Below are 11,925 nucleotides of genomic sequence, written 5' to 3'. Positions count from 1 at the left end.
TTTGAACTTCGGTTAAAATGGAATTACATTTTTACTTCACCTGCAAGTAAAAATAAAAAATAAAAAGGCATTTGTAAAAAAAGAATAAATAAACGCAACTCGGAGGTTCCAGACTTCCAGTGAATTTCGTTTAAACACAAACTTGAAACGCAGCGTTTTTGGCCCTACCCGCAAAAATTGAACGAATTAAAAAAAATAAATAAATAAGGGCGGGGATTTTACAGTACTACTCGGTAAAAGTCGAAACGCAGAAAAGTAGCCCGTTTTGGCTCGCATTTTGCGATCTCGGTGCGCCAATCGCAATCAGCCTCGCTGTGCGGTTCTCCAGGAGCTTATAAATAACAGAGGGAGACAAATCCAAATTATTGTTCTTCTCTCTGCAGATTTGAACTCTCACTCCTCTACTTTGAACTCTCTCCTCGGTCTCTGTCTTCGTTCATGGATTTCTTCAGTTCAACTTTACCTTTTCTCACTCCTAACCTTCAATAATGTAAGTTCTTCTCCCTTTGCTTTTACTCCTGCTTTCCGTGCTTTTGGCTTTCTTCGTTCTGACGTTTGGTTACCGTAATTCCTCTCTTCTTTCTACTGGACATATTTGATGAATGAGGTACATTCGGTTTGTTATGCATTCATCTTTCTGAACAAATCTATTTTAATTATATAAATTGCGACATTTCTGTCTTTTTTTCTCCTGTGAAGATGTCGATATGCTAATTCTTATTGTGAATGGAGTTTTAGATGACTCCTAATATGATTACGGTGGTTTTGAATCGATAGTTTTAGTTTTTCTGGATCTTGTGTCATTACGGTGGTGATCATGGTAAAGGTTTTGATATGTTTTGCATCACGAAAATTTTCTGGTAGTCAGTGCTTGGGAATATGGATGGTCAATTGTGGGGTTTGGTTTAGGCTCATAAATTTGAACCATAATGAAATATAAGAAAAAAAATTGTTCTGTGCGTGGTTTTGCTTTCCTGATATGTTGCATTGCTCTGCATATGCAACCTACACCTCCTATGTCATTAATAGAATTCATTCTTCAGTTCCTTAAATATAAAAATAGTTAACTTCCACCTGTAATGTATTTGAATAGTACTTGAGCTTTTGTATTTATATCTTCATAGATAAATTTTTTTATATGTTTTCTTGTTTATATTAAACTGCTTATGATTAAAAAAATCCAGTATGATAAAAATGTATCAATACAACTCCTTATGCTTAAGAAAATTCAGTGTCATGATAAGTTTTTGTACTTGCTTCAGGGATATCCATTCAGTTCACTATTTCTTTCAGATTCATTAAGGAAGAGCCCCCTACTTAGAAAGGGTTTATTCTACTTTCTGGTTTCTGTTTTGCAAGCAAAGATGGCAGCTCTTCCACCATCGCTTACAACGAGATCCTGTTATCTGAACTACGGCACTGCAGAAATGTCAAACTTGATTGCTGCTGAACATTTTATCAGTAAAAGCAAAATTACACACAGACCTGAGAATGTAAATGTAAAGAATGAGAATTTTTGTGGAGGATCTATAAAGAATTTGGGGAACACCCGTAAAAATTTTGATGTAAGGATGTTTGCTGCAGCACGAGTTTCTGTTGAACACAGTGAAACGATATTTACAAGAAGTCTTCAAGTTGCTGATCTTAAAAAGGTAGCAACTTATCTATTTAGGACAGAAATTGGTGGCCAGGTGAAAGTTTTTGTTAGAAAGAGAAATGATAAATATGCTGTGAATGTTGAAGCTTCATCCTTGCAACTATGTGGTAATGACAGTTGGCTTGCATTAGTTTGGGGAATACATAGATCTGATTCTTCATGTTTCATGCCTGTAGAATCTCAACACTACAACCAAAATGCAAAAACCCGGACCACTGAAAACCCATTCATAAAGACTTCCTTCAGTGAGTTTGCAATTGAGTTGGAGCTTGAAGCGAAATGCTCCCCATTCTATCTCTCCTTTTTGCTGAAATCTCTCTCAAATGCTAACCCGGATGGCCAAGAGATCAAGAGCCACAGAAAGGCAAACTTTTGTGTACCAATTGGATTTGGTGCAGGTTATCCAGCTCCATTAGGTCTCTCCTTTTCGAAAAATGGTTCCATGAATTTTGCATTTTTTTCAAGAAATTCAGAAAATGTGGTTCTGTGCTTGTATGATGACAGCACAGCTGAAAAACCTGCTTTCGAGCTTGATCTTGATCCATACATCAACCGAACAGGTGATGTTTGGCATGCCTCTGTTGGAAGTGCCTGGAATTATGTGAGCTACGGTTATAAGTGCAGAGGGCCTGCTCTTCAGGGAGATGGAGATAACTTCCCTGCGGAGCGCATTCTTTTGGATCCCTATGCAAAAGTTATTGCTAATGTCATTTCTGACAATAACGATTCTGTTTTGCTTCCAACATATCTTGGACAGTTATGTAAGGAGCCTTCTTTTGACTGGAGTGGTGATGTTCGTCTGAACCTACCAATGGAAAAACTAGTGGTTTACCGACTGAATGTGATGTGTTTTACTGAACATAAATCTAGTAAGCTGCCTACCAATATGGCTGGGACCTTCTTGGGTTTGACTGAGAAGGTGAATCATTTGAAAGCTCTAGGTGTAAATGCAGTTTTGTTGGAGCCAATATTTCCATTTGATGAACAGAAAGGACCATATTTTCCATGCCATTTCTTCTCTCCGATGAACATATATGGGCCTGGTCCTGTATCAACTATTAACTCAATGAAGGAGATGGTGAAGAAACTGCATGCAAATGGCATAGAAGTCTTGATGGAAGTTGTCTTCACCCACACTGCTGATTCAGGAGCACTCCAAGGAATTGATGACTTGTGCTATTATTACAGTAGTAATACTGAAAATTTAGGACCAAGGAGCAACTTGAATTGCAACTATCCCATTGTTCAGCAGATCATTTTAGATAGCCTTCATCACTGGGTAACTGAGTTTCATGTTGATGGTTTTTCCTTTGTAAATGCTGCTTCTTTGTTGAGAGGGCCTCATGGTGAATGCCTATCTCGCCCTCCCTTAGTTGAAGCAATTGCTTTTGATCCATTGCTCTCAAAGACAAAGATCATTGCTGATTGTTGGGACCCACATGGCTTTAAACCGAAGGAAACTCATTTTCCTCATTGGAAGAGATGGGCAGAAACTAATACCAAATTTTGTAATGACATAAGGAACTTTTTGAGGGGTGAAGGTCTTATTAGTGATCTTGCCACTCGGCTTTGTGGGAGCGGTGACATTTTTTCAGATGGACGAGGCCCCGCTTTTTCTTTCAATTTCATTGCTAGAAATTTTGGACTTCCTCTTGTTGACTTAGTCAGCTTCAGCAGCCCTGAGCTATCTTCACAGTTAAGCTGGAATTGCGGGGAAGAAGGACCAACGACTAACACGGCTGTCCTTGAAAGAAGACTTAAACAAATCCGTAATTTTCTATTCATTCTGTATGTTTCTCTTGGTGTTCCCGTTCTTAACATGGGAGATGAATGTGGCCAATCTTCTAGGGGTTCTCCTTCATATGGCGACAAAAAAGCTTTGGATTGGAACACACTTGCTACAGGCTTTGGTATCCAGATTACACAGTTCATTTCTTTTCTGAGTTCATTAAGAATTCGGCGAAGTGATGTTCTTCAAAGTAGGAATTTTTTAAAGGAAGAAAATATCGATTGGCATGGAAGTGATCACTCTGAACCAAGATGGGAAGATCCATCCTGTAAATTCCTGGCCATGACATTGAAGGCAGATGAAGAAGATCCCCAGTCATCTCAGCAAAGTGGTGATCTATTTATTGCCTTCAATGCTGCGGAACATTCAGAGTCTGTTATCTTACCTCCACTTGATGAAGGGATAGAATGGCGTAGATTAGTTGACACGGCTCTTCCGTTCCCAGGGTTTTTCTCAATTAGTGGTGACCCTGTTCCTGAGCAGATGGCAGGGTTGGTTGCTTATGAAATGAAGTCCTACAGCTGCACTCTGTTTGAAGCCAGCAGCGGTCTTAGTGGTTGAAATCTTCTACTCTTTTGTCATGGGACAAGGCTATATAATAGATGATTAACGTACACTAAATCAACCCATTCTTTCAAAAGGCTCCAACGCTGTTGGTTTAGTGTATATTTGTCTAAGTTGGCAGAAATTCTGTAATGGTTTCCTAAAATTTTTGGAAACTATATAGTTTATCCAGGTTAGTAGCTACTTTTCAAGTAAATCTAAGCTGGCTTTCCATGCACATTCCTTCATCTTGTACATTTTTCTTTAGTCCTTTGAGCACGTACTAGCTCGTTTCTTTGAGTACTTGACTGAGCTACTTGTGCTGCAAATGCAATGATCTTAACAGTTACCAGGTTAAAAGCTATTTTATTATCACCTTTCGAAGAGAATAAAATTCGACTAACAGAACTGATTTAATATTGTGACAAGAACTACTGGTAAGTGAATTGATGTTTATGACTGATGAGCATTTTCAATTTACAACTCAATTACTAAATTAAAACACTGCTTTACTACATTCCCCCAAAGTTGTAAATCCTAAGAATTAAAACACTGCCTCTTGAATGCAGGCCCGCAAAAACTCAACTGTTACCACATTAGTCATCTCCACTAGATTAAAAACCCCGAATCTTCGTGACAGGATTATACAGAATACATCTGCAAACTTGACCTGAGAATGCAGAAGATACTTCTACCGGTCGGCCCTCCGTGCCATGAAAACAAGGAAATGCTACCACTGCAAATTAATGGCCAGCTCCAGCAATGCTTCCACTTGACGAATTGTCCGCTGCTTCTCTTGCTGCTTCAACCTGCTTGCTACAGATTCAGGATCAAGTCCTCCTGCACTCTGTGATTCATTTTCTTCCAACCGAACCTCTTGTAACAATGCATCGACCTCTCTAACAAAATCTACCCTTAAGAGAGCATCATCAGCTTCAGCTGGCAATCGCAGTGGTCCTTGATGCTGGCAGAGAATTAGCCAATTATAATTTTATTTAACTTAGAAGCTACCACAAAATTCTTGTATGTATTCTTGATGGATAATCAAATATGTGAGATAATATCTAAATTGATCAATTGCTGGAAAAAAAACGAAAGAGATACGATTGCGGAATTGCAAATCAACTGTTCTTCATATCATCAGGTAAAAAAAAAATCTAGTTCAAATGCCAGAACATTGAAAGCTAATCAGCATGAAAAATGGTCAGAAAGCAGTTCATACATAAAGATTATGTCACACAGCACACCTTATCAATGTCAAATCCGGATGGCACGAGAATGCTAAATGGATCTTCCCTTGGAAAGGTATCAATCATGCTTTTTCTGCACTCCTTCAACCACCCTTCATCATCAAATCCATCATGCATATTCAAAAGATCATTGAGCAGTCTCATGGCAGGACTAGCCTCCCGTTTCAAAATCTCAGTCTAAAATATTGAGTGAAACTTAGATATTTTGATTCCTTTCCAGAAGTCAAAGAACAGAAATGACAACTCATAAATAGCATCAATTAGTCGCGTTGCATAGAAAAAATTAAGAGCAGTACATACCTCGACCCTTCTATATAGAAGATCAAGACTTCTAATAGCATCTTTCTCATCCTGGGAAAATATACAATCCAATTAATAGAGAGAGAGAGAGAGAGAGAGAGAGATCAAATCTATTCGATCTGTGGACTCATTCAGCACTTGAATTTCAGGAACTCCATTATGTTGTGCGGTTCATCGTGTATGTTTACTAATGAGAGCCTATGGTGAGCAATATTGTAGCGGCAACTACTCATCGTGTATGATAGAATACCAACCTTAACATATTAACTGAGCTAGAGATATATTATGTAACAAAAAGGTCACCTCCAAAAGAAAAGGCGGGCAAAAACGAAAGAGGCAAACTAAGAAAAGGAGTAACCACTAAACTAAAGAATTACAGAGCATAATAGAATAATCTTACATCACGTCGAGCAAGATCAAGGCGATTCCAAATGACCATGAGTATAAGTTCATTGAGTTCTCCTTTCTCTGCAGCTTCCTCTATTTTCTGTGTCAAAAGTATGAACATGAGATAAAGATTAATGAAGTGATCTGAAATTTATAACCGAAAGAGCATTTGACAGAAGATATTACGAACGATGCATATGCATGGAGGGCAATCAAATGGAGTGTGTTTAAAAATTGAACAAAATGAAGCATGGTTCACTTTCAGGAAAAATGTTAGTAAGTAATCTAATAACAAGCCAAGTTGTTCTCAACTTCAATGCTCGGTTATAAAGGCCAACAATGCTGCAATTTACTAATTACATAAATGCTGAAATTAGTTAATGAGGTAGTCACAATAATCTACTTCAATATAATAAGCAAAAAAGCATGGAGGGATCTTTGTATCAGCTCGATTTTTCACCATGAAGGAAAAACAGCTAAACAATAAAATTCTCCTGGAGAGGCAAAGCATTACAGTTGAAACTATTTTTAAAGTAATTACTTAGCAAACTCTGGTCTAAGTTCCCCTATAGACAAGCTAGAGTAAATAAAGCAAATGTGGAATACCCATAGAATCATGATCAAGCATACCCATCATCTTTAAGCATGAAGCCATTGGATAGGAAGAAGAGGAGTGATGTCAATATTGCTTATTAACCTTTATTAATATAATCATGTGAATACCTCTTCCACCTCTTCAGCAGCTCTAATAAAACTTGAAACCAATTTTCTGGCTTTTCTAAGATCTTCTTCTGGATATCCCTTCAACCTTGTGCCAATTTCACGATATTCTTCAATCTTTCTTTCCTCTTCTTCTTCTTCCTCTCTACGTCTCTGGTGCAACTCCTTTGTCTTTTCCCTTTGTCGGGCTTGCCATTCCTAAGAATCATAAGGTCATTTATAGCTCCAGAATACACATTTCTTTTACAAAAATGCTAAATTTAGCACAATAAGTTATCCATTCTGCTTAAGTTGATACATTCAAATAACACTAACATTACAAAAATACATAGATTCTATCTATACAGCAGCACCTAAACATTCAGAAAACGAATAAATTTTACAAATTCCACTGTGAGACATGACTAATAATATGTTCAGTCATAATAAGATTAACAAATTCCACTCCGACCCATGACCAATTATGCTTTGAGCCATAAATTACCACAATAAGCTATTTACATAAGAACCAATTTGCTTTTGCATATAGTTAATCTACTGGCAACCCAGCTCAAGAAATTAAGGAAAGAAAAACTGAACACACTCAGATACTAATAAGAATTCCATAGCAAGACAAGAAAACAAGAGAATCCCAACAGAGTAAAGCATAGGAAAAAAAAAAATAAGAAAGAAGAGGCCAAATACGTTGTCGTAATACTCCTTCGGCATCCCTTCTAAAACCGGCTCTTCTTTCCCCATACATCTTCCCAAAACGGCCCCTTAAAATCAAAACCCACAAAAAGGATGAAAAAAAAAAGAGAAATTCAGAAGCAGAAATTGTTTGAAACTTATCAAATAGTTGATCTTTGAGAGTGAAAGTTAAATTTGTGGTACTAAAGGGGACGAACCTGCAGCGGCAAGTGGGGGGTTAGTCTTGAAACAAGATATGCGCACGTTAACGGATAAAGGTTTTTGTAATTGCAGGGGAGCTATGGACGTAAAGGGCAACGCTGATGCCTCCATTTTTCATTCGACAACCGTGACAGAGCGAGGACGGAGATTCAAAAGTTCAGTCTCTTCATTTCTTACTCACCCTAGGAAGTAAGCTGTTTCATACTCAATATCAGATACCATATCATAGGTTCTCCTGCACAAGTAGATTTTATTTATATATTTTATTTAATTTGATAATCTGTGTATTCTTACCAGTTTTTTTTTTATCATTATATAAAAATATAAATTATAAATTTCACCATCAACGAAAATTGAATTTAAATATGAATTGGAGATGAACTTACGTACTACTAGTAAAATAAATACTGAAAAATAAAATTTATAAATTACATGCATTGGGTTGTTGGATACTTACCCAAACATTGGGACTCAAGCCTCAAGCGTTGGGCATCCGACACAGTCCTTGGGCCATGAACATTAGGCCTCGAGCCTCAAGCTTTAGGCCTTAGGCCTCAAACCCAGTACTTAAGACTTGGGCCAAGTTCTTTGTCCTCAGCAACGGGCCTTGGGCTTGGGCCTTTGGTTAAGGCCTCGGGACCAAGCCCTAAACATTAAGCCTCTAACTTGGTTCTTGGGTCATCGGCCTTCAGCCACAAGACTCGGGTTTCTGACATGGGCCTTGGACCTTAGGACTCCGACCAAGGCCTTGGGCCTCGGACCTAATTCTTGGACCTTGGTTTCGGGCCTCTGGCCCGATTAATGGGCCATGATTTCGAGTCTGGGGCCTTTGGCCACGAGCCCCCTTGGAACCCAACTTGGGTCCAAACTTAGGCCATAAAACAGGTGTGGACGAACCATGGGCCTCGGGTCCGGACTCGAGTCATGGGTCTGAGCCCAAGCATTGGGCCTCTGTTCAAGCCAAAGACTGGGGCATCCGGACTAGGCCTAAGCCTCGGGCCTCAACTTTGAGCCCAAGACTCAACCCTCGGGCCTGGGCACAGTACTTGGGCCTTGGGTCTGGTCCTTGGGCATCAAGTCCAGGCCTTGGGCCTCAAGTCTGGGCCTAGGTTTGGGCCTCAAATTCTAGCCCGGACCTTTGGCCTCGGGTCTGGCCTGGGCATTAGGCTGCGAGACTAGGCCTCAACCTTGGGCCTCGGTTCTGGGCCCGATCCATTGGGCCTCGATTTCTGGCACAGTCTTTGGGCCTCAGTTCTTGGGCCTTGGGTCCGTGCCCCAGCTTTGTACACAAGCATTGGGCTTCAGGTCTATTCTTGGTCCACGGATCTAGTTTTTGGACCTCGAGTCCGGATCCGGGCCTTAGGCCTTGGGTCCGAGTTTAGTCATTGGGCCTTAGGATTGGCTATGGCATTAGGCCTCGAGTCTGGCCTAGGCCTTGGGCCTCAGATCTGGACTCGTACTTGGGCCTCAAGCCCAGGCTCGGGGACTTGGGCCTCAATTTAGGCTCAGGCTTTGGGCCTCTGATCCATTCATTCGGCTCGAGTCCGGTTCTTGGGCCTCATGTTTAGGTCTCGAGTCTGGGCCCAGCTCTTGGGGCTCAAGTCTGGGCATTCAACCTCGGGTCCAGTCTTGGGCCTCATGTTTGGGTCTCGGGTCCAGGCCCAGGCCTTATGCCTCGAGCCCGATACTTAGGCCTTATATCTGATCATTGGGCCTGGGGTCCGGGTCTCGTTTCCAAGCCCGAGCCTTGGGACTCAGGTTTAAGCATTGGGCCTCTTGTCCGTTTCTTAGGCTTGGGGTCCAAGCCTTTGGCCTCAATTCCAAGTCCATTTTTTAAGCCTCGGGTCCAAGCCAGAGCCTTGGGCCTTCAATCCGGGCACTGGCCTTAGCTCTCGGTTTCGGGCCCAGGCCTTGGGCTTGGGTCTGGGCTAAGGCCTTAGGCCTTGTGTCCAAGCCCGAGCCTCAGACCTTGGGTGAGGGCTCGGGCCTTAGGCCTCAGGTGTGGGCTTGTGCCTTAAGCCTCGTGTTTGGGCTCAGGCATTGAGCCTCCATTTTAGGCCCGGTCCTTTGGCCTCGGGTTTGGGTTTGGGCTTGGGCCTGGGCCTCAGTTCTGGACCTGGGCCTTCAACCTCAGTTCTGGACCCAGTCTTTGGGCCTTGGGTCCAGGCCTCCTGCCTCGGATCCAGGGCTAGGCCTCGGGCTTCGATTCTGGGTCTCATTTTTGGGCTCGGGCCTTAGGCCTTGATTTGATCCTTGAGCCTCAGGTTCTCTCGTCTCTGTTTTTCCTTTTTTTGTTTTTGTTGCTACATTAGTTCTGTCATGTTCGTCATCTTCCCTCCACTTATAATCACTCTCTCTTTCTGGAAAGAGTCTTCACAGCCCATCTTATCGTTACGCCCACTAGAACAAGTACTGATGATGGATCAACGGGAATCTTAGAAACCAGAAGAATAAGAAAAAGAATGTGTGATCTTGATCTCATAGGAATATCTAAAAGATGAAGAGAAAAGAAAAGAGTTTCTACCAGTACTATTCATATACGGAAGTGTGAAGACAGATTGCGGAGAATGTGCAATCTGCTTAGATGACTATGTGTTGAAGGTGACATTCCAGATGCTACCCATGTGCCAACACATCTTTCTCTTCACCTGCATTAATAAGTGGTTGATGGAGGGTCACTCCACTTGCCCTCTCTTCAGAACCCATGTTCTTAAACTGGGCCTTCGAGGACCCTTAAATGTGCTTAAAATGGGCCTCAGATTGCCTGGGATTGGCCTCAAAATGGGCCTAATATGGCCTTAAAGAAAATACCAATGGTACCTTTGTTGTTTTTAGTTGTCTTATTTGGTTTTGGACTCAAAACTTTTAAGACATTTAACCTTAACTCCCATTTTCTTGGATTTATTCCTAAAGATACGTTGAAAAACATATATATTTTCATAATTCATATAATTTTCCGTCATTATAAGAGACACAATGAAACCCATTGATATTTTCTTTATTCAACAATTTATATGTCCATATATACATATAATGCGTGTTTAATTAAAATAATTATTATGAAATAAAAAGTTGATAAAAATAATTAATTATAAAATAAAAGTAGATAGAAAATAATTAAAAATAATTATTATATGGGCCTAAAATGGATCTCATATGGCTCATAGATGGGCCTTATATTGGGCCTTAGATGGGTCTTAAAATAGGCATGAAATGTGCTTTAGATGGGCCTCATAAGGGGATCATATTGGACCTAATATGGGCTTCTGGCAAACTTAAAATGGGTCTGAGTGGGCTTTAGACTGATCTTAAAATAGGCTTTATATGGGTTTTAGATGAGTACTATATGGGCTTATACGGGCTTTAGATGGGTTACACATGGCCTTAAAATGGGCCTTATGATGGGCCTTCCTTAGTAGAATATCTATTATCTTTAGTTGTTTTATTTGATTTTGAATTCATCTTTTAAGACATTTGACCTTAAACTCACACTTTTTAAAACTATTTTTAATAAGATGTTGAAAACATATATATATATATATATATATATATTCACGATTGTATAAATTTTTGTCATGATAAGTGACCTATGAAGTTGATGGAGATTCAAGAGGTTTTTTGTGGTGGGGGGTGGGGATCAACTTTCTCGTTGAACCTCCTTGTGCTTGAAGCTTGAGCGTTAACGATGGGTTGCGAAACGGTGAATCCTGCTATAGTCTTTTCAGGAATTTGTGAGGTTTATATGGAAGGAATATGAGTTGAAAGAAGTTATAGTTTGAAGTTTTACATGTATTGATTCAAGTGCATAATGCTATGAAAGATGAGCAATTTACTCTTTTTTACCAACATAAGAAAACAAAAGAAGCATAAATTTTAGAATAAATTTTAAAATTGAGGCAATAAAACACAAATTTTTAGAACATCATTAAAAAAACATAAATTTTGTTCTAAATATTATTGAAATAAAATAAAATAGAAGTACTTTTTTTATAATTTATTTAAAATTTAATAACATGTTTTATAAATTACTCTACTAAATCCATCTCTATTAAAAAAGCGTAGAGACATTCCAATTTAATCCTTTTCTACTCCACTTATCCAACACTCTCTGTTTCCGCAGCCCGTGTCCTCCTCTCTTCGACCTCCTCTTCCCAAGAAGAGCAGTTGCTTTAATCCTATTTCGTTTTTATAATAACAATATTATTGTTACAGAATAGTAACATTTAAGTATTAATATAAAAATATATATATATACTGCTATACATCATTATTCTGATATATAATATATAAAATAAATTATTATATAATTTAGGTTGAATCACATTATTACGAATATTTACTTTAGTTTTAAATAATTATTATAAACAAAGTGAAAACTAAAATAGGGT

At 39.4% G+C, this 11,925-nt stretch overlaps 2 protein-coding genes across 2 annotated transcripts; one reads left to right on the top strand and one right to left on the bottom strand.

Moving 5' to 3' along the window:
* The first annotated feature begins 259 nt into the window (after positions 1 to 259).
* DBE1 (debranching enzyme 1) lies at positions 260 to 4,237 on the top strand. Its single transcript, XM_022052001.2, has 2 exons — positions 260 to 490; positions 1,263 to 4,237. Exon 2 carries the CDS (start codon positions 1,365 to 1,367, stop codon positions 4,005 to 4,007), a length of 2,643 nt encoding a protein of 880 aa, XP_021907693.2. The 5' UTR covers positions 260 to 490; positions 1,263 to 1,364; the 3' UTR covers positions 4,008 to 4,237.
* A 146-nt stretch (positions 4,238 to 4,383) lies between these two features.
* Positions 4,384 to 7,783, bottom strand: PAC (pale cress protein (PAC)). The gene is made up of 7 exons (XM_088216596.1): positions 7,534 to 7,783; positions 7,331 to 7,404; positions 6,650 to 6,844; positions 5,940 to 6,026; positions 5,540 to 5,590; positions 5,237 to 5,416; positions 4,384 to 4,953 (listed from the first exon to the last, which is right to left on the bottom strand). The coding sequence occupies exons 1-7, from the start codon at positions 7,646 to 7,648 to the stop codon at positions 4,720 to 4,722; spliced, it is 936 nt and encodes a 311-aa protein (XP_088072722.1). The 5' UTR covers positions 7,649 to 7,783; the 3' UTR covers positions 4,384 to 4,719.
* Positions 7,784 to 11,925: the final 4,142 nt, after the last annotated feature.

Source organism: Carica papaya, chromosome 3 (assembly GCF_054855325.1).
Source record: "Carica papaya isolate Zhongbai chromosome 3, ASM5485532v1, whole genome shotgun sequence".
NCBI lineage: Eukaryota > Viridiplantae > Streptophyta > Magnoliopsida > Brassicales > Caricaceae > Carica > Carica papaya.
This window is presented reverse-complemented; position numbering and strand designations above follow the sequence as displayed.

Bases quoted from the DNA above. Each gene is read 5' to 3' on its own strand.
- DBE1 (XM_022052001.2), top strand. From the start codon at position 1,365: ATGGCAGCTCTTCCACCATCGCTTACAACGAGATCCTGTTATCTGAAC.
- PAC (XM_088216596.1), bottom strand. From the start codon at position 7,648: ATGGAGGCATCAGCGTTGCCCTTTACGTCCATAGCTCCCCTGCAATTA. The intron at 5,417-5,539 runs GTATGTACTGCT...TCAATATTTTAG, and splicing joins TTCTATATAGAAGGGTCGAG to ACTGAGATTTTGAAACGGGA. The intron at 4,954-5,236 runs GTGTGCTGTGTG...ATTCTCTGCCAG, and splicing joins CCGGATTTGACATTGATAAG to CATCAAGGACCACTGCGATT.